Here is a 21,201-nt window from a genome sequence, read left to right on the forward strand (position 1 = left end):
GGAGAAAGCTTACTTCGTTAAAATAAATCGGAATCAACGTTCGACCATCTGACTAATCAAACCAGACAGAAACGACTTTACATAAACGAACAACAATGAATCATCGATATAATTGGCAAAGAGATCGTTCTCGTTTCATCTTTTCGCTACGATTTCGATTTGGAAGCCAACAAAAGAAGGGGAGAAAATAACCGGCGAAGAACTTTCTTCCCAACCGCACGTACAAGTCACGAACGGATAGCTAGATCAGGTGTCGCGTCGCGATAGTAGAAGCTTCCCCTTAGAGGCCGCGGAATTTAGATAGCGACGCTTCCGGCTGCACCGCTTACGTAGTGCGTAAAGGCGTTACGTAACGCACGAGAAGCAGAGACCGAGTAGAGCGTAACAATCTATCGGATCTACGCACAGTCGCCGCGCGGGTGAACGTTCGGCAATGTTCGTGAGATCTCGGCCGAACTCGCCACCGAGGCTCGACCGATTTACCATTCTATCCTCCGCATCTTATGCGCGCGCATCTCTCGCGCACGCAGTCGACGATTTAAAAGCTATCGAATTTTTCTTTTTTTCCCCAACAATATCCCACGTCACGCGTACCTTTTATTTTATTCGATTCCCTTTCTAACTCGTTTTATATAACCGTCGAAATTTTTGTCCGTTCCTTTTCACGCTTTTTAACACCCACGCGTCCATTTATTTATCAACACCCGTCAACACGATGAGGTATTTCAAAAGGCGCAGCAAACGCCACATCATTGAACGCGATACAGTTTGGAACGTATGCGTCGTTCACGGAATTTTACTCCGCGCGTGACAATATCGCGTTATGTATTTGCGGTGCAGTGAGCGCCGCGATCCGCCGTCCGCATTTCTTCGTTCCTTTTCCACGAATGCACGTACGCGCGCATGTTTTTGCACGCCGCCTACCGACCGACGTTTCTTTCGCATCGCGGCCTTTAAGAAACTACATTTCATACGAGCCTCGCTCCTTGTTATCCGTTTCATAATGTCGAGTTCTTTCGTTTTTTTCTTTTTCCTTTTTTCCTTTTTCCACCTATTTCCTCTTATTCGTGCGCGCGCGCACATATCAGCTCGCTCGATAAACGAGACATGGCTGAAGCGGATGGGATGGCAAAGATCAAATATTCCAAAGCTGATCGATGGAATATTTAACGACTATGTTCGATGACGTAAAATCATTATAATTGCTCGTTCCGATAGAATCATGCGACTAGCAGCCGATAGGAACGTGTTCGTTCTCCATTCATGCAGATTCTTTATGGATGGACTCAATTGTGCTCCCAAATGAGCGTCCTCGACATATAAAACCTTACGTGTGGAGGAACATTTAAGTTCGAACTGGAAAGGACGTCTCCTAGAAGTATATGACGTATCGATCGATCCATCTTGGTCGAGGATCTAAATTACTCTTTTTCTTATTTTCTTTTTTTCTCTTTTTCCGTCGTTTATTAAGAGTTTACAGTGTATTCTAAAATTAGAAGATGACTGTTGAGTTCACGCTTTTATTGGATAGAATTAATCCGTTGAAAGTTTTATTCTTGTCGTGCAAGCTTAAAAAGATTTAATTAAATGGATCGAATAAATTGCGTTTAATTAATTGTAAAAATGTTTTCGCAATATATATATATAAAAAAAAAAAGAAAAAGAAAAAAAGATCGTTGATTTCGTACTTGAATAATCGTGGGTCAGGAAGATCAACGCCCGTATGATTCCTGTACGATAACCAATCGCTTAATTCGCGAACAACTCCGATGTATGTGGCTTTAGTAAATTATAAATCGAACTCGCGCGGATTGATTTAACGATACAACGTTATGAAAAGCAAATGTGTCGCTGTGTATCTTCGAGCAAAAAAGTATGTAATCATTTTGCAGATACACTCGTGATCGCTCGTTCGACTTTGCTGATTTTTTTGTTACATTATGTTAATACATACATTTTGCGCGTTGTTTTCACATTCTATCCAAGCGACTTCGCCACAGTAATAACGTGTAAGTGACATCACAGACAAACATTTAAATGATAAGAACAATCAATAATGAAATACGGCAGGCTAATATTATATAATAATGATGGCAAAATAATGATATTAAAAACACTGAGTTACGTATTCTTTAGAAATATCTCTAGAAATGACTCTAGAATCTTTTACATAAATTTGGTGAAAACTGAATTTCCAATGCATATCTTCACGTTCCGTAAACGTTTTCACCCGTAGTTCGTTCCTATAATCCTGACCGCTCTCTACGATTAAACACTCGTGGAATGCTTTCTCGTTATGATCCAGCCGTTCAGTCGACAAATATTCGAAAGAGATGACGTATACGTGCTCCGATAAATCAACTATGCCCGTTCCTATCATGTTATTTATAAATACGAGTCACTGCAATTAAATCGTTCCGCGATAAAATCAATAACAACCGAGCAGTAACAAAAAAAAGAAAAAAAAAAAAGAAAAGAAAAAAGAAGTGCGTGGACGTCACGTCGCAAAACTAAATCCAAAACCTAACCCAAACTCGTTCCGCGTGGCAAGCACTCGAGCTGTTATTTCTCTTCTCGTTCGACCGGCCATTCTCACGAACGACGAATTCTGAGTCACGTCTACGAATAAACGTTTCGCGACGATTGTTGTCCCTCGGCCAACGGGCGCGCGATTTCTTTCCACGAACGGACAAACGAACGAAGGAACGAACGAAGTCCGTTGGAGCCGCTGAAAACTCGCGACTCGCAGGCGTCCTTATGAGGAAATCGGGACGTCGGAGGACGAGGCTGACCTGCCGGATTTCACGTTATCCCGTTACCGGACTCGGAGCAGCCGCGACGCGGCTACGCCGCATCCATCACCTACATACGCGCATAGATTGCGATCGTTTTCCGTTCCCGTTTCCCATCTTCGTGCCTCGGTAAAACCGTTTTGCGCCTCGCGACCACGGAGCAGAATGCGCCTCGCGCGCTGACCTCGATACATATGTCGCGGGGCCGGGGTATCGAAGAGCTCTCTCGCGTTCCTCTCGTTCGTCAAGACCTCGATAGAGACAACCGAAAAATGTCGAATATCGGCGCGTCGCGTGGCCACGGACCGTGACTATCGTCCCGTTCCCTCCAAGGAAACGCGAGCTCTCCGCTCCTCCTCCTCCAATCGACCGTAGCCGGCCAACCGACTTGGCCTGAGCCGGGTAAACCCGTCCTACCCAAGCGGATATATCTTCCAGCGCACGTTGGCGAAAACCTGGTGAAACTCGAAGACACGCGTCGAAACGCGTAAATTCAAGCAACCGTGCCTCTCGCGGTTTACCTTTTTGTGAAAGTAGATCTCTCTCTCTCTCTCTCTTTTTCCTTCTCTCGACGGGTCACCGAGCGTAATTCCGTCCTTATGCAGCGAGATACGCGCGGCGGCCGATGCTTGCGCATTCTTTCTCTCCGCGGCCGCCGTCTTCGTCCTCGTCGTCGTCGTCGTTGCTGCCGCGAAAGGGCATTATGCATAAACGGCGGTGACAATGCGCCCGTGCATGCGCGTTAAACCATACGCCGTGACACGCCGCGTTACTTTCCTGCGGTGTGGAATTATTGCGACCCGCTGGCAAATGGGTGTGGTGAAACGATTTCGCCCGCTTCGTTCCGAGTCACGTCGGGGCCAACCGATTTTAGAGATCGCGACCGTGCACACCTCGGATCTACACCGAGGATCTTTTACTTTTTCTTTTCTTTTTTCTTTTTTTTTTTTTTTGTCTCCGGTGTATCTTTCCTCGTAAAATGGTTTCTTCCATTTACGAAAGGTTCGGGAGGGGTTCGTTTCCGGGAAGGGACAGCGTACCTGTTCCTCGATGGGAGGAATGAAGAAGAATCCTCGCTATGCGCGCGCTGAATTCCGCATCCTTCCACAACCGGGTGACATCATATCTATTTTAAGTAGCGCCAGATATGTAATATCGGACATCCGCTGTAATGGAACCTGAGGTCGTATTCCCGGGGCATTCGTTATAAACAAACATAATTGTTATCTCGCGTGTCTTATTCAACTACGCTGCGAAGGAAATGCGCGATACGAGCATTATCAAAGCGACTGCGATGATATACAACGTTTTCCACTGCGGGTATTATTATCTATTCTTTGCATCATCTGTCGATACATCTATCGAGAAAGGATAGATGCGTGTGTATCTATAGATAGATAAGGATAGATCCGCGTATATCTATCCGCGTTCGACGATCAATGGCACACAGAAATTACGTTGAATTTTATTCAACGACGTTGCTGGAACCTTATCGTAATAGTAGCCGAAGCGACGTCCGTCAAGGTGCCATTCTTGAGACCGTGAGAAAACAACGTGCGTAGAATGTGTGTACAACGATAGCGTTGGCTCCGCTTCCTCTCGAGGAGAGAGACGGTTTCGCGCAAACTCTGATGTAACACGAATCTTTTTCCCTCTTCCTCTCTCTCTCTCTCTCTCTTTCACCTTTTTTTCACAGCGTAGAACGTATATAATACACGACCTGCGAAACGCAACTCGGCAAAATCCGACGCGTATCTTTAAAATTCTACACCACCGATACGCGGCTATATTATAAAATCGAGGTCGACTTTCGAGCTGAAGATTTATCTTTTCGACAAAAAGAGAAGAAAAAAAAAAAAAAAAAGAGAAAGAAAAGAATAAAAATAATATCAATAATAAAACAGAAGCAATGATGAAGCGAGAAGGAAAGAAAACAAAGAGCGAAAAACAAAAAAATAAAGATGCGGAGAAAAAAATACGAGTATCTCATGATTCCATAAAAAAAAAAAAAAAAGACGGTGACAACACTGAGTGATATCTGGGATCGCGCGATTTCTCCGTTCCTTCGACTCGAACCGGAGTCGAATTCTGAACGTGTACGGCACACGTACACGCGAGCCGAGGCATCGTGGAGGCGCGTGAACGAGATACCACCACACGCTCCCGCGACTTTTCAACGACACCGATCGTGTTGGACTTTCAGCTCTGCGCGATTAACTCCGCGGATACTAGAGATTCATCGGCGTGTAACGCGGCGATGCCCGCCAGTAGAATCAACCCGCTCGATTAACGGCACAGTGAGACGGAAGAGGACGGGCCGATTTCGATGCTCTATCTCGGGCAAATATCCGCCCGTTTCATCCGATTCCACCCGTGCGCTTTCACCGGGGGGCTGGCAAAACAACCCGACGATAAAAAGGCACCGATATCGGAGAGGATCTATGAATCCGTGAATTTTTCCACCGATAGATCGCTCATATTGTCGTCACGTAATTACTCGGATGGGATTGTTATTCAACGGAAGTAACCGCGAACGATCTATGCGGAATTTCAAATTGGTGACTCGTGAGTGGATTGAACGCGAATATGAGATAGAAAAATAGAGAAGATGGAGGGAGAGAAAGAGAGAGAGAGAGAGAGAGAGGAAACGGAGACAGAGAAGGCAAATCCGCTCAAGCGAAATTACGATGAATACGAGCCGTTGTTTTCTAATACAATACCCGTCCTTATGTCCTCCCCGCTTTTATTACGTTCACGCGAAACTGCATTGAAAATGAAGCGATGCTCGCCGATTGGCTGTCACTGATATCATCCGAGGCCGATTTCCGTTGGATAAAACGTGGTGGAAGAGGAACGTTTGTCAAACGAAGATCTCGATGGAAAGTCGCACGGCGCACGCTGAGGGGCGCTCGTGGGCGTTGCTCCGCTATTATACAGCCTCGGAAGGGCTGGAATTAGGTCAACAAGGTGTCGGTACGCATAACGAACTGGGTCACGCTTTTACGAACGTTTCCACACGGCGAACGATCGATCGTGTTCCAACTCTATATCTACACTCTTTTCTCGACAGACAAACGCGACAGAAGAGAAACTAATGGAAATTTTAGAACGCGAATAAGAGCAACGTCGAAATTTGTTCCGACGATTATCTTATCTGCCAACATTCCCGCCGATACGAAGTCTAACAAACTGCCAAAAAACATAAACAAATATTCGCGCGAACAAACAAACGCTACAATTGTTGAATTAGGACATGGATCGATTCGTGTCATCTTCGAATTATTATCTTTATCTCCCGAGACAATTTTCAACGAAAATTTTATTCTCAACGTAAATCATAGTGATTTCATAGTTCAACAAAAAACACGAGGATAATAGGGAAGAAATTCGCGATGCATCTCACCGGTTGACCTTGCACTTGACGAAACTATCCACACGTGGCTATATCCGCGCGATGACGACATCGATGATGCGGCAAAAGCGGACTTTCGTTTTCATTTTCTTTCGAGGTGCTCATCGACGACTGTGCGTCCTTGACTGTGCCCACTTCGATAACGCTACGCTCGCGCGTAGTAAACCCGCTGCCTCTTATCGTATTCTTGCATTCGCGGCTATCGTTCCTCGCTCGTGCGAGCTGTGACTCACGTCGAGTTCGCCATTACGACTTTCCATCCATCCTCGTCGGCCAGGCTACGATGCTTCCTCCCTTACGTTTATATTTCGAGACACGCCGACAACACACGCTGCGTATAAAATGTATAACGAGTCTCGATATAATAATATACAATGTACGTTGTAACGGATAAAACGTACAACCTTCTCGTGACAAATCGGTGCATCGGCAGATTGGGCGACTCATCTGGCCCATCTGTCGACTCGAGAAACTTGTTTTTCGATCGTCGGTCCGACGTGTTTTTTCGTGAATCACGCGCCTCGTCCACGCACCCGGCTATTAAGAGCTAATAATGCCACCGACTCGAACGGGATTAACCCGATGGCACATCGATTTCGGCCGATATTCGCGATCATCCGAGCACGTCACCGCTCGATGATGATAATTGTTCGCTAGATTACATCATTTATTAGATAGATCTAGACGATGTATCACGAACGACGCAAATAGCATTAACTTGCGTTAGATGTCAATTTTCTTGGATACCACGAGTTCCTAATTTCGTCTTTAAACGTATATAATAAGAATCGTGAATCGGTCGTGTATTATTTTTAGAAATTTTCTTCTTTCATAATTGTACTAAACAGATTTGAAAGAAGAGCTAAACGAACTCTCGATTTAGATTTTGTATACCCGTTATTATTATTCGCGTAAATATAGTTAATTGCAAATGCATACCGAATACCAAATAAATATAATTTCCAAAAAAAAAAAAAAAAGGAGAAGAAAAAAGTATTTCAGGACGCGATATCGAAAAGATATAAGAAAAGATTTAGATAAATATAATTTTCAAGAAGAAAGAAGAAAAAATATTTCAGGATACAATATTCAACAAAAATTCCTTCGCGATACCTCATATTTTATTTACTTACTATTGAAATGAAAAGATGATCAATCTTCGTAATAGGTCGGTAATTCGATTTCTTGGAACTTCTAACGACTTCGTTATTCAACAATGAAAAAAGGAGGAAAAAAAAAAAAAATTCTCAACGCAACTAGTCGCGCAAGTCTCGTGAGCGAAAAGAAGAATCTCGAACGTGTCGGCAATTTCCTCGGCAATTGCAACATCGTCGTTTATCTACCGTTTACACGGATCGGTCGGTATATACCTGAAGAATTATTAGAAAGACAGCCGGTAAGATGCTTGGCCAGGAAAATTAGATCGGGTATATACGAACGGAACGCGAGGCACGGATCTAATGGCGAATCGTTTAAAATGGTCGATGCTGGCAATTTATTTGCACCGCACGTGGCCCTCCGTGGGCGGCGATCAGGAAGCGTGCGAGCACGAGATCCCGGAACATCGACGAACCTTCTCTCTTTTCCCTCTCTCCCTCCTCTTCTCTAGCGATGGACACACCCGAGTTACGCTTTAGGGTGTAACTATATAGTTAACTCGATCAAAACGGCTAAGCACGGACTTGGTCGCCATGATCGTTACGAAGCCGCCCGGAAGAAAGAGAAGTCGACTTCCGCCTAGCTAGACTGGCGCCTCGTGGCCTTTCCACGATATTCGCATAGATCAGGACGAGGGGACTCGTGACACGGAGAGGAGAGGATCTCGACAGTTTCGGCTGGAGGCCAAAGAAATGGGTGGCCTTCGCGGCCGTAGGCCAACGACACCGAAAATAATACGACGCGCAAACATTCCTGCCTTCGAATATTTAACACAGCCGGCGTACCCGAGTTCCCGTGGCCGAGTGTTTACGTTGACGAGCGAGCGTTATGTTCCTTGCCCGCCCCTCTCTCCGAGACGCTCGAAAGCAAAATACTTGAAGGGAATTAATTATGCAAGCGTCGTACGCGATCGAGCCCGGTTCTCGTTCATTCGCGTACGTGTCCACTACGCTCGTTTCTTCTCGTTGCGTTACGCGTGTCCCTTGTTTCCTTCTTCCACGAGAAACTGGAATAATTTAAAGGAAGAATTGTGGAAATTGTGTCTCTTTTACAAGACCTCACGCGCCAAACACGCGACCGTGTTAACAATAATAGAGATACGACACGAGGATAAAACCGAGTTGATCTTTCTCGCGATATCGATCAGAGGTGCCGCAAACCGCACCACAACGCGCTCTTATGTTCCTAATTGGAGATACATGCTCGCAGCACATGCTAGAGGTTTCCGCGCGCAGCTCTCCCCGAAGTATCGTGTTACGAAAGGTATATGCCAAGTGCACTCGTAAGGTATCCCCCTCGTACCAGACCAAGCGCATAGCGAAACAGACTTCGGGGCAGAAGCAGCTGCTCGAGAAAAAAACCTGAGGGGGACTCATCCTTTCCGTCCGAATCGACGAAACGCATCCACGTATATACGCGCTATTTTAGGTGTAACGATCTAGACTCTAAAGCCCTTAAGACTCGACGAGTTCGAGAGGGACGAAGAGGAGAGGAAGTCGCTCGAGAGCGACACCCTCGTGAACGGTCGGAATTGTGTCGAAGCTGCGAGAAGCTTCGATTTTATTGATAGGATATACACAGCTCGTAAACGTTAATCGAACGATGTCGACGATCTTAACGAGAGGAGTCCCTGGATCGAGCTAGACGCGCCTCTTTGTATAGTGGATTCGATGCGTGTCATGGGAGGAGGGAGAAAGAGAGAAACGGAGAGAACGAGAAAGTCGCGAAAAGATAGAAAGAGAGAAAGAGAGAGGGAGAGGGTTTGATGGTTTGGTGGGGGCAAGGGGCAGCAGGGCTGACTGGAGGGAGCGGTACGGGTAAAGACTATATTGATCACTGACCTTTCCTGCGGCCGAATGGTCCGAAGAACGTGCCGTTCTTGCCGATGACGTTATCGTCGATGTACTTGAGCAGTTTCGTGGTATCCTCCCCTTTTTTAGCGGTGATCGACTTGACAGGACGCGACGGCGCGAGCCTCTGACTACTGGTGGTCAGCGTGCTCGGATTGACGGTGTTGGTGATGGTCGACGTGGACGTGGTGGCTGTGGTCGACACTACGGCTGTCGGTTGGCCCGCTAGGCCGGCGCAGCTCGCGCTTCCACCCGTAGGACACGTCGTTTCCTCCGCGAGGGAGTTGATCCTTCGCTGCGATCCGCTCCAGTTCTTCCCACACGAAATCTTCACCGTGCAGCTCATTCTCTCATAGTAATCGGGTACCTCTCAGTGTGCATAGTAAGAGAAACGATCAAGCGACACACGCGATAACGCACCTGATCGTTGCATGTACTCTCTCCGCGATGCTCACGGAGTCCAATGTACCGATACGTGGCGTGTATGTATGTATATATATGTATATTTATATATATATATATACGTATGCGTGTATGTTCCCTTGGTCAAAGCTTGTCACTTGTCGAACGAGAGGAACATCGTCTGGGACATGAACGAACAAATTTGCCTGCCCAGTCGCCCTTTCTTGCCGTTTCCTACACTCCCGGAGACACGTGTTTATCACTGGAACGTTAATTGGAACGGTACGAGGGGACGCGAGGATTATCGTCAGACGACAGACTGATTCCGCGAACGTAGAAAAAAATAAAGAAGGAACGCGTGTGTATCGCGTGTTAATTGTCCGTTCAAACGATAGTTCTCGGTAGAGGGAACAAGTTTCGCGGCGATCCCTTTTATTTCTTTCTTCTTTCCTTTTTGTTTCGTTCGACTCGTTTCACACCTTTCGTCCTTTGACGATGTTTCGATCGATTTCGACCGATCCGTTCCAGTCGAACGACGTGAAAAATGTGAACTCGGGCACTCAGCTTCTACATATAACTCTTGTTAAGGCTATAGACGTCACGCGATCCCGTATTTTTACACGTTCGAATACGTTAATACGCGATCACCGTCAGTTAACTCGGGCTTCGATTACTTCCGTGATATTAGTTTGTCGAGCGATGTACGCCGCAAACACATACAACCTCGTTCGATGCTGAGGCGAGACTGAATGTCTAGCGGACGAGCTGCCCGGTTCGCCAATGGCGTCACATGGTCACGCAGGCGCCGTCGAGTCTCGCTTGCTTCGGGGCATCTTCTCTCTGGGTCGGTTGTGTGGGGTACCGCGAAAACCTGAACCGCGTTTTTCCGCGAATCTCCGCGTTGATTCCTCTTAAATACTGCGCTCAATTTTGCAATCGTTTTTTCTTCTTATTTCTTCTCTCTATAGAAACGAACGATACGACGATAGATTAAAACGAATCGCTGACTTCGTTAATTTTATTTTCTCCTTTTCTTTTCTGATGTAATGGACTGATGAATTTACGAATGTTGAGTAGGTGTTTTAATTTTTTATTTAAATCGTTTTTAATACTTATTGAAAGAGAGAAATTTTTTTTCTTTCAACGTAGGTTTGATTTTTTATTTGAGAGATAATGGCGTATATATGTACATACGTTTTCGTTTGATTCATGTATGTTTCATAAGATACAAAAAAATGCAATGAATACATATGTGTATATTTTTTGTTTATATTTTTCTCAGGTTTTTCAAAATATTTTTTAATATTATTTGCTTCGTACAATATCCGTCAAAATATATCGTTGAGTAGTAAAAAATAATTATCTTTTCCTGACGAATTAATAAATTCTTGAAGAGGTTAAAGTTCTTCGATTGTTTTAATGAAAAATTCAATGCGAATTTTAAGAATTTATTTTAAGACGCAAAAGACCAGTTTCTTAATCTCTTAACTCTAAAAAAAAATTTATTTATGACGCACAGCACTCCAAATCAAATGATCATTAAATCCATATAAATTAATATCAATTATATATATATATAATATTATTCAAAAGAAAAAAAGGGAAGTACAAATTTTTTTTATTTTCAATTTGTTTATTTTCAATTTTATTTTCAACGATTATTCAAACAAAACTCGTAGATGTTTCATTAAGAGCTTTTGTATCATAAGATCGGATTGACGAGAAGTCAATTTAATCAAATATCTTCCCCTCTTTCCATAGATACAAAATTGAATTTCACGATTGGTTCGTCCAGTTTTACCGTATATTTTTGGTATCGTGTTATCTTATAGACAGATAGTTTATTCGTGTAATCTCTTTTTTATGATCTATACTGGTAATCTACTACCATATGGCTCGATATTCCGGATATAGGTCACCCGAAGGCACGTGTTTCCCCATTAGACGAACAATTAGAATCATTATTCGTGAATGGAGCTCGTTTTAATACGTTCTGACAAGAATGAAAAACTCGCGTCAGTAACGATGGCGATTTGCATTGTTTGAAAACTGTGTTGTTTGTCAATGACGCATAAAAGAATATCAATCGCTCGAGGAGCTCGAGCGGAATACTTAACACCAGAATCATCACGAATAGAGAAATAATTAGCAGGAAAATTAAGCCTATTATTAATAAATAATTCGGTTTTTCCAACGGCTACGCAGTTAAAGAATAACGAAAACTCTCTTCGAGTTTATCGCCTTTTATTTCTTTTTTCATTTTTTCCGGGAATATTAATAAATTTCCGTAATCTTCGGTGAAATAGAAAAACACAAATTACCCTCGATAATCGATAAAACGATTACTTCCTTAAAATCTATGCTCACCGGTACACGGTCAGCGGTAGCGTAATATTCTTTTCATCGTATTCAGTTGAAAGCAGTAAAGAGGCTTTGCCTTTCACAACGATTTATTCGAGCTTCTTGGGATTTGCGTAAAACGGCTTGAGTCAAGAATATTTAATAAACGACGATTTCCACGTATGTTCGACACCGATTCTCAAGTGTAATGCATATATTCGATTCGTGTTCTCGTTACCGAGTTCTCATTGTTAAAGAAAACGAAGCGACTCGTCGTCACTGAGTCACCGTGTCATGCGAAACGAACGTCCTCACAAAGAAATAAAAGGAAGGCGACTAAATTCGTTCTTTTATTCCCGTCTGAACCGAGCAGCAATTGCTACGGTTATCTAGTATGTTACGAGCTTTACATCGATCGATACACAAGAACCATGATAATATGTGCAAAGTCACGAATCATCCGTAATGATTTTCGTCGAATCAACAGATAGCGCGACACATGTTTACGCTTTCAATAGCTGTTCTTCACGTGACTCTTTCATGCAAATATCCTTAACAATTCGATCGAATGTATGTCAATTAAATATTTTCATCATCTTGAATTCGAACTCGATTAAATACACCACGATTAATCTTATTGATCAATCGATTTAGATAAATGGATAAGGAATTACCAAAAAAAAAAAAAAAAAAAAGAAAAAAATTCTTCTTGATCGATAAACGGGAATTCTAGAGTTCTAATTTCGATGGGAAAGATTGTGTTAAATTTTGCGACGAGGCAGTAACGCGTTTATCGTCCAAACGCTCCATGGTAACGAATTCCACGTGATTCTTGCGGCTTTCGTGGCTAAGCTCACACTCGGGCTCTGGTTACGTTCGTCCTCGCGTAGATCAAATTTTGGCACGATGCTGAAGTTTCAAACCGCGACCAAAGAGGAGCTGAAACTGGCCGCAGCCGTTCAACGAAGGCGGCAGATCGAGGCAGAGAGAAAGGAACGGATTTTCAATGCACGATTCAGGAAAATCGGGGTAAGTCTCATGGGGGCAAAGTGTTTTCAGTCCTTTAGTCACGGCAGATTCGTTAGCGTGTTATACGATCGATTCGTGTGCATTCGTGTGAAATGATAAAAAAAGAATCCGCACGCGAAAGAACGATATGTATTGTGATTCATTATCGTCCGATAACGATTTTTATAACGTAATTTTCGCAGATAGACAAGGAATTCTTGGACAAACAGGTCGAGGAAAAGAAGCAGCAACGTGAACTGGAAGAAGCCCGAGAATCCGAACTCGACGAGATTTTGCTTCAAAGTTGTAAGATCGGTTTGCTATTGGAGAAACAACAAGAAGAGGTAAATTGTTAATTATTGGCGAAAAAGCAGCCACGATGATTAATCGCATCATTAAATTAAAGATTCTTACGTTCATCCGTCTACTTGATTGTTCTTTTCTTCTTTCTTAGCGAAACTAGGATTACACGTTTTATCTGTGATTGATATTCCAGGAAAGGCGAAAGATCCATAAAGAGATCGAGCATTATAGACAGCAATATCAACAACGCCAGGAATGCGAGCTGCCGAAAAAAGGCGAACGCGATCTATCCTTCAGCGAGCTGTAATTATTGCCACGATTGATTCCATTTCTCTCCGATAATTTCGTTAAAATATTTAATTTTTTCCAAAAAACCGTGCAGATTAAAAAGTGAAGAGGATGATTTTAAGGAAAAGTCGAAGGCAAAGAAGGAAGAGATGAGGTGGTGGTTCGAAAAACAAATGCAAGAACATCAGTCCGCCGAGAGCGAACGAAAGGAACTCGAGAAAGCCCAAGAAGCAGCCATCCTTTCCAGAGACAAGCGTGCCATGAAGATAGCTCAGATGGAAGAAGATTGTCGTCGAAAGTTGAACGAAGCCACCGCACGATTTAATCAAGCCATGGTAAGGCTTTCTTCTATTTAAGTCCTTTGATCAAACATCCGGGAACTGCGTGTTTCGGAAACTGCAAGAAAAAGATAAGAATCTTATTATCCGACAATTCTATTTTCCATACATGAAGGAAAATCGAATCTTTTCACACGAATAGAGATGGAGCACAAACCTTTGTTCTGATACTCTCCTAGTTATTTGCGTGTTGGTATCGATGCTCGTGTACGACGAGAAAGTGAAAATTCAGATAATTAACGCTTGATGACTCTCCATCGCATTGATTGATTTAAAATCTCCCTCTCGTAAGCCTCTTCTCTTGTCACGAGAACGAGCCAATGACGTTGAACCGTGAAATGTCAAAGTTGAACGGTAACAAAATCTCGTTATTCTTGATACGAGTGTTCTGTTCTGGTCGCTAATGATATTCCCCTTGTGTCACCGTATCGTCGATGAGCGAATCATCATTGTTACTCGGTCGCTTAACACGCGTCCTGAACACGATCCACACACAGTTAACATAAACCTTCGCCGAAGGTGAGCACCGTTTACAGTGATGGCGAGGCTGCTATACGGTCGATGAGCAAACTTGGTGACGTCATCGACTCACGAGTCTCGGTAATAATACGGCGAACGATCATCCAATCGCTTCCCCATCTCTTTCCACGCGTTCCCGTCCTTGACTTTTTTTTTTTTTTTCTCTTTTCGAGCTGACACGCTCCGTTGGACGTATGTTTTGGTCGAATGACCGGCTCCGTTTTTCCCCTTCCAACGATAGGCAGAGGAACAGGAATACCGTCGCCGTTGCGAAGCCCTTCAAGAGGAGGAGGACAAGAAGGCGGATATCTACAATCACGTGACTGGGGACTTCCTTACGGAAGCCAAAGAGCAGGCGGAGAGCATTCATGGACCGCACAAACCGTTGGCCTCACGTTACAAGGGCATGACTGCGGACGAGCTTAAGGTTTTCAGGGAGGCTCAAGCACGCCAACTGAAAGAAATCAAGGTAAATGACGAATGATGGAACGGTTGTTTTACACGGTTTTAACGATGCACCGCAGATCGTTGAAACGGTGCCAATCGTTGTCATGGCCGTGCGAGAGCACGGTCAGGGATACAAAAAATTTGGCTCGCTCAAGGAAAACTTCTTTTTCCAGGAAATGAAAATAGAGGAGAAACGAAGGGACGAAGAGTGGGATCGATTGATGGCTACCCAAACCGAGATCGCAGATTCGTATCAACGTGAAATTGATCGGAAGAAAGCGTAAAAACTTTTGTTTTTCATGCGTAGTGAAATGTGAGAATTAGATAAATCTTTATTAATATTTCAGGGAAATTAAAAAGAAAATAGCAAAGGAGAATTTGGAATTAGCGGAGCAACAAAAATCTCATCAGGAATATCTCAATTATGTGCTTTATAAAAATAAAGCAACCGCAGCCTTTTATGAACAATTTAATAAAGACGCTCGTTAAAAACAAACCTTTTTTGCGATAATACGAATAAATTATTTTTTCAATATGAATATATTTTTCTATTTTTGTTATTTTTAATTTTTTCCCAGTAGTTATATATATATTTTTTTATAAATATTGATTGTTTGAAGCATTTATTTGTTGGTAAATGATAAATTTGTTGTGAATCATCGTCAGTCGGTATTATATCATCTGTTTATATGATATTTTATACTTTACAACGGAAAATGTTTTACGGTTAAACGTTTAAATTCACTTTTTCAATATATTCATTTTATTACAATGCTTTAAATACACAGTAAGATATTAAAATTTTATGTAGTATTATCGATCTTCCTGTTAAATACATGCATTTATGCACTATCGGTAAAAAGTAATGTTGATGTTTACGCGTCGTGTCTAAATAATGTTATTTGAAATATCTCACAAAACATTGCAAATATAAATTAAACAGATACTATATTTTCCATCATGTTTCTCAGCATGACATAATATTACAAAAGATATATCATTATAAAGATAAAATGCACGATGATGACAGAACATGATGCTCAGAAACAAAGGTTAGCTTTAAGGTTAGCTTTATATATCTATACTCTTTATTTACGTTAAATATATTTGATAAACTTTTTTTTATCAATAGCTCAGAGCAATATATGTTACTAGAAGAACAACACGTGCTCGTGGAAAATCTTAAACAAGACTTGCATTTATGCAAGGTATAAAATTAATTACATATTGTAAACATTACGTATATTTATTATATATTCTTTTTTAGATAGAACAACATAATATACGAGCCGAATTAGAAATTCTACGAAATGAAGGCCAAAAAGTTGATGATATAAAAGAATCCTTAAATCGTATTCATTTGGAAGAATGCGATAATCAAGATGCACATAAAAAAGAAATAGGGAATTTACAAGAGCGTATTGTATTATTAGAATCAGAAAAAGATTCGGCTATGCAACTCTGGCATATTTCCTTAAATACCATAAGTGCCTTAGAGGACCAATTAAAAGGACTTCATATAGATGGAAAAGGAACAAAGTTTTATCAAGAACAAGCTAATGCTATTAAAGAAAGTTATTCAGAAGCTATTAAAATGTTGGAGGAAAAACTAGCCTTGGCCAAAGATAATTTCATAAAATATCAAACACTGTATGAAACAAATAAAGAAAAAATTAATAATTTGACTAAAGAAAAAGATGAACTTTTGGAGAAATATAAAAATCTTCAAATGAATACTCAAGATAGAGGTCAGTAACATTTAATATATATAATATATTATAACAAATAGAGATATTATTTTTATTTTTTAAAAGATAGGAATAACCAACTGACAATAGAAACATTAAAACAAGATTTAGCTTATGCTAAAACAGAAACCAATAAAATAGTACAAACAAAATTGGAATTGGAAAAAAAATTAAATGAAGTTAAAATATATGCTGATAATGTGATGGAAAGAGACAAGGAAACAAAAAAAAAGATGGCAGAAGCTATTGAATTAATAGAATCTGCAGTTAGGGAAAAAGATATAATATTACATCGTGAAGCTCTTGTATTGGAAGAGAAAACCAGATTAGAACATAGATTAAATGTAATAGCTAATGAATATGATGGAAAAATACAAGAGTTGAATAAAATTACTAGAGATGAAATTGAGCAAAATACAAAAAAATATCTAACAGAGATTAATGAACTTAAATCAGAATTAAAGACAAAAATTATTGAAACGGAAAAAGCTCAAAGAGAATTAAAATTTATCGAAGAAGAATTGAATAAAATACGTAGAGATTCTAGCGTGAAAATATTGGAATATGAACAAAAAGCAAAACGTATGGAATTTCAATTACAAATATATGATGAAACAATAGCTAAAAACAAATATGATGTGGAAATTAAACAATTAAAAGAAAAAATTATTATTCTTGAAGATAAATTAGGCAGTTCAAATGATAAATTACAAAAGCTAGAGCAACAACAAACTATTAACACGCAAGACCAAATAAAAAAAACTGATAGCGAAAATAAGGATAAAATGAAACAATATTCTGATTTAGAAAATCAATTAGCTAAAACATTAGATGATAAGGAAAATCTTGTAATGCAATTAAAATCATTGAAACATGATTTTGAATATGAAATACAAAAAAGAGATAATGAAAAATATTCTCTTGAAAATAAAATTCGGGAATTGGAAATTAATCTTCATAAAGCAACTTGTATAGGAGAAAATAATCAGAAAAATAATATCACTAATGAAATAAATCCATATAATATTAAAGCTAAACCTAGTTTTGATATAACGTAAGTAAATATAAATATAATAAAATATAAATATATATCAAATTAAATGATATTACATGTAACATTTTTATTATAGAGTAGAAAACAAATGTCATTGTTGTCAATCTGTATTATCAGATCATATGAATAAACTGCAGGAAAAGTTTGACAGGAAAACAAAGGAATTAATCAATCATGTTCAAATTCATCAAAAACTAAGTAAAAAGTATGCAAATTTTTTACATGAATAAAAAATGATCATTGAAAATATCTTTTTATTAATTTATATTTTAGATGGAGAGACGAAGCAAAATCTTTGACAGTTAAATTTCAAGGAAAATCTAAGGAACAAAGGGGAAAGATGAATATTTTACAAAAAGAAAACAATGAATTACATAAAGAATTATTAAATTGCAAACAACAATTGGCACAACATGCAATTCAAGATATACAAAAGTGTGTGTGTATATTTACTGTATTGATGTAATAATAAGATATTTTAAATTATCTATAATCTACATCTTTTTTCAGAATTAATGAGCCAAATGAAATTAGGTGACAATATTTTTCTTTACTTACAAGAAATTTATAATGGATATTTAACTGTGTATATGTTACAAGAATAATGTAAATTTATTCACATTAAAAATACATTTTATATTGCAAATATCTTATTCTTTTAAAACACTGTCTATCTATTCATTATAAAGTCAATATTTTGCTTATTCTTTGGATACAATGCAAGCTGTAAATAAACTAGGAAACCAATATAATATTTCATTTTCACCTTGTTCATCTAACCATGCCAATCCTTCTTTTACCATATGGTCCAAAGCTTTCTGTGTCCTATCTGATTCCCATTTTAATTCTTTACATAACATGGATCTTGAAACATATGCATTTCCAGATAAACTAGCTTGTTGTAGTACAGCAGTATGGTCCATACTGAGTTCACCAGGTACAGATTGTACTAAGTGTTTACCTCTTCCAATTGGAACAATAGAAAATCCATTTCCAAAAATTTTTAATTTTTTAGCTGCAGCTAGTAAGTCTTCATTTGTAATTTCTTGATGTTCTTTTCTACGACCTCTAGCTTGAATTAATCTTGCTCTAAGTTCATCCAATGATATTAATCCACCATTTTTATAATTTGTAGCCATACAAACTTCAACAATTTGAACAGCAAGTTCATAATAAAAGTCTCCTATGCCAAGAACTGACCAAAATCCTTTACCTGAGGCTAAAGGATCTACACCTATTGATGCACACATTTCGGTAAATTGCCGCCGAAAACGTGCATTTTTTTTAATTTCATTTTTATACTTTGTTGCGAATTCCTCTAGATTCACACGAAAAGTTTCCATCTGTTTTGTCATTTGCTCAAATTGATTTTCTTGAATCTCAGTTCCCTTATCTTTATATTTTTCTTGCTCCAGCTTTTGTTTTTGGATAGCACCAACGCCTGCCTTTCGCCTCATCGTGCAATATATTTTATACAATAGTATGGATTATGAAAATACGATTAGAAATTACACTGATGCAAAATTAAAATGCTTTTATCCAGTTTTTATATGATTAAGGTACTAACTGTCATATTTTTTTCAGTATAACCGATACCGTATCAATTTTTTTTTCACAAAACATTAACCTAGTATTGATACAATAACACTACTATATATTTTTCTTATGATACATGTTCTGATTCTTGAACATTTTTTCAACACAAACTCGAGACACTAAAAAATATACGATATAACGATTTATAACGCGCACAAAATGTTTATTAATCAAAAAAATTTACGTTTTTCTTGTCGTTTAATCTTTCTTCTTACATAGTTCGAATGTCTTACACAAGGTGTCAGTTGGCTTCAGATATCAAAATTTAAATATGGCGTCGGCAATGGAAATTGACGATGAAGAAAGTGATTTACCAACTTCGAGTAGTAGTAAAGGAGAAAAAAAACGTTTTGAAGTAAAAAAGGTGAGATAAAGAATTAGAAGAAATATTTTATAAAACACGTATAAATTCTTTCAATTTTAAGAAGTTGATCTTCACATTCTAACCTCATTTTTGCATTGTCATTTTTATTATTATGTTCATATGATTTATACATAATATTTAGTTAAAAGTACTCAATTTTATATTGCAGTGGAATGCTGTGGCTCTATGGGCATGGGGTATGTAATCGTGAATTTAATTATATAAATAATATATCGTAAATTATAACATGATTGTTTTAACACATTTTTTATGACAAGATTTATCAATAATTATTTAATTTATTATTTTACAGATATTGTAGTAGATAATTGCGCAATCTGCCGTAATCATATAATGGATTTATGTATTGAATGCCAAGCAAATCAAGCATCAGCCACTAGTGAAGAATGTACCGTAGCTTGGGGTGTATGCAATGTATGATTTTTATCATCATAGCTTTTTATTAATACATATTTAAGTTAATATATATTTAGTGTCAATTGCTCAAGTAAGATATTTTAACTTTTTATTTTAATTTTTTGACATTTTTTTTCGCATAGCATGCATTCCATTTCCATTGCATCTCACGTTGGTTGAAGACTCGACAAGTTTGTCCACTCGATAATCGAGAGTGGGAGTTCCAAAAGTAAGTGCAATTTACAGCATACAACAATACACTATTGGCTTCTTAAAGCTTTTGAAAATTATTTGTGTGTTTGTAGAAGAAGCACAAAAGATTTTCATATATGTAATATGTGTATTTTTTTTTTTCTCATATATTTAAATTTAATTATAATTTAATTATTATTTTTACGTTTGTTTTAGATACGGTCATTAGCTGAGTGTGTTCAATTACCGCAGATATCCGAACCCTCCAGAATGCCAAAGCCGATGCAAGTTTAAGTATATGTGTGAATAAAAGACAAGTAAATAATTTGTTGTGACATTATCATTAAAAAAAATCGGTGGCATATCTATGAGCGTCTTTGCAGCACTTCAGATGAGGAAAATAAAGTAAAAATTCGCTTGAAACACAATGTGATTAAGACATTATTGCACCAGTACTATCAAGTTTATAATGGTATATATATTGAGTTGGATCAGCAGAAAAACTATTGAAAGTTTCTTATCTTGTCGGTTATGCATTATATAACAATGTAATTCTTAGTCTTAAGGACTTAAATAAAGAAATATCATGAATTAAATAATAATATTTCATATGAATCATTGAATATGTTTTTGTATCATATTATTAAAAATTATTGATAATTTTACAGAAAAATTTGGAAATCATTTGGAGTTAAAAAGATAGGAAGGGAGTATTTTACATCGATAAATTTTTCCTTGAATTTTTTTTTTTTTTTTTTTACCGAATTTTCCAATGATCCGCTTACCTGATTTTAAGAAATACCGTCTAGCAAAAGTTTTGTCCTCCCTTTTCTCAAGAATAGCAAGCTCGTATAATCCACTCTTTCGATCAGCAATTTTTATATTTTAAATGGATATCGATTTCATCGAGACACATAATATAAGGTTGAAAAATTTTTTAATATTTTTGAATAAAATATATATATGTTATAAA

At 38.9% G+C, this 21,201-nt stretch overlaps 5 protein-coding genes across 10 annotated transcripts in view; 3 read left to right on the plus strand and 2 right to left on the minus strand.

The window, feature by feature from the left end:
• Nucleotides 1–10,326, minus strand: part of LOC122718280 — a 56,054-nt gene extending 45,728 nt beyond the window's left edge. The window contains exon 1 of the mRNA XM_043943177.1: nt 9,204–10,326. Within this exon, the coding sequence (XP_043799112.1) occupies nt 9,204–9,558 (355 nt within the window). The 5' untranslated portion in view covers nt 9,559–10,326. The remainder of the gene's footprint in view (nt 1–9,203) is intronic.
• LOC122718307 (RIB43A-like with coiled-coils protein 1) overlaps nt 1–15,484 on the plus strand; it is a 42,783-nt gene extending 27,299 nt beyond the window's left edge. Inside the window, exons 1-7 of one of the 2 annotated variants that reach the window (XM_043943221.1) lie at nt 10,635–12,983; nt 13,166–13,306; nt 13,459–13,568; nt 13,648–13,888; nt 14,652–14,879; nt 15,031–15,137; nt 15,205–15,484. In XM_043943221.1, the coding sequence (XP_043799156.1) occupies nt 12,861–12,983; nt 13,166–13,306; nt 13,459–13,568; nt 13,648–13,888; nt 14,652–14,879; nt 15,031–15,137; nt 15,205–15,346 (1,092 nt within the window). In that variant the 5' untranslated portion in view covers nt 10,635–12,860 and the 3' untranslated portion in view covers nt 15,347–15,484. Of the gene's footprint in view, nt 1–10,634; nt 12,984–13,165; nt 13,307–13,458; nt 13,569–13,647; nt 13,889–14,651; nt 14,880–15,030; nt 15,138–15,204 lie in introns of those variants that run through there. The other variant, XM_043943230.1, reaches the window with a different exon arrangement.
• LOC122718317 (vacuolar-sorting protein SNF8) lies at nt 14,803–19,116 on the minus strand. 2 transcript variants are annotated; one of them, XM_043943254.1, is made up of 2 exons: nt 18,426–19,116; nt 14,803–14,864 (listed from the first exon to the last, which is right to left on the minus strand). In XM_043943254.1, the coding sequence occupies exons 1-2, from the start codon at nt 19,114–19,116 to the stop codon at nt 14,842–14,844; spliced, it is 714 nt and encodes a 237-aa protein (XP_043799189.1). In that variant the 3' UTR covers nt 14,803–14,841. The 2 variants fall into 2 exon arrangements, with proteins under 2 accessions (XP_043799189.1, XP_043799179.1); XM_043943244.1 differs by lacking the exon at nt 14,803–14,864 and having other exon boundaries at nt 18,223–19,116.
• On the plus strand, nt 15,772–18,329 carry LOC122718287 (putative leucine-rich repeat-containing protein DDB_G0290503). Of its 4 annotated transcripts, none has more exons than XM_043943197.1 (7): nt 15,772–15,909; nt 15,990–16,065; nt 16,125–16,605; nt 16,672–17,659; nt 17,736–17,864; nt 17,933–18,094; nt 18,170–18,325. In XM_043943197.1, the coding sequence occupies exons 1-7, from the start codon at nt 15,878–15,880 to the stop codon at nt 18,195–18,197; spliced, it is 1,896 nt and encodes a 631-aa protein (XP_043799132.1). In that variant the 5' UTR covers nt 15,772–15,877; the 3' UTR covers nt 18,198–18,325. The 4 variants fall into 4 exon arrangements, 3 of the variants coding, with proteins under 3 accessions (XP_043799132.1, XP_043799124.1, XP_043799139.1); XM_043943189.1 differs by having other exon boundaries at nt 15,784–15,921; nt 18,170–18,329; XM_043943204.1 differs by having other exon boundaries at nt 15,784–15,921; nt 17,933–18,098; nt 18,170–18,190.
• On the plus strand, nt 19,052–20,830 carry LOC122718323 (RING-box protein 1A). The gene is made up of 6 exons (XM_043943269.1): nt 19,052–19,218; nt 19,494–19,619; nt 19,789–19,816; nt 19,933–20,054; nt 20,180–20,265; nt 20,445–20,830. The coding sequence occupies exons 1-6, from the start codon at nt 19,189–19,191 to the stop codon at nt 20,455–20,457; spliced, it is 405 nt and encodes a 134-aa protein (XP_043799204.1). The 5' UTR covers nt 19,052–19,188; the 3' UTR covers nt 20,458–20,830.
• The last annotated feature ends 371 nt before the right edge of the window (nt 20,831–21,201 follow it).

This window comes from Apis laboriosa, unplaced genomic scaffold (genome assembly GCF_014066325.1).
Source record: "Apis laboriosa isolate Shangri-la unplaced genomic scaffold, ASM1406632v1 scaffold11_cov152, whole genome shotgun sequence".
Lineage (NCBI taxonomy): Eukaryota > Metazoa > Arthropoda > Insecta > Hymenoptera > Apidae > Apis > Apis laboriosa.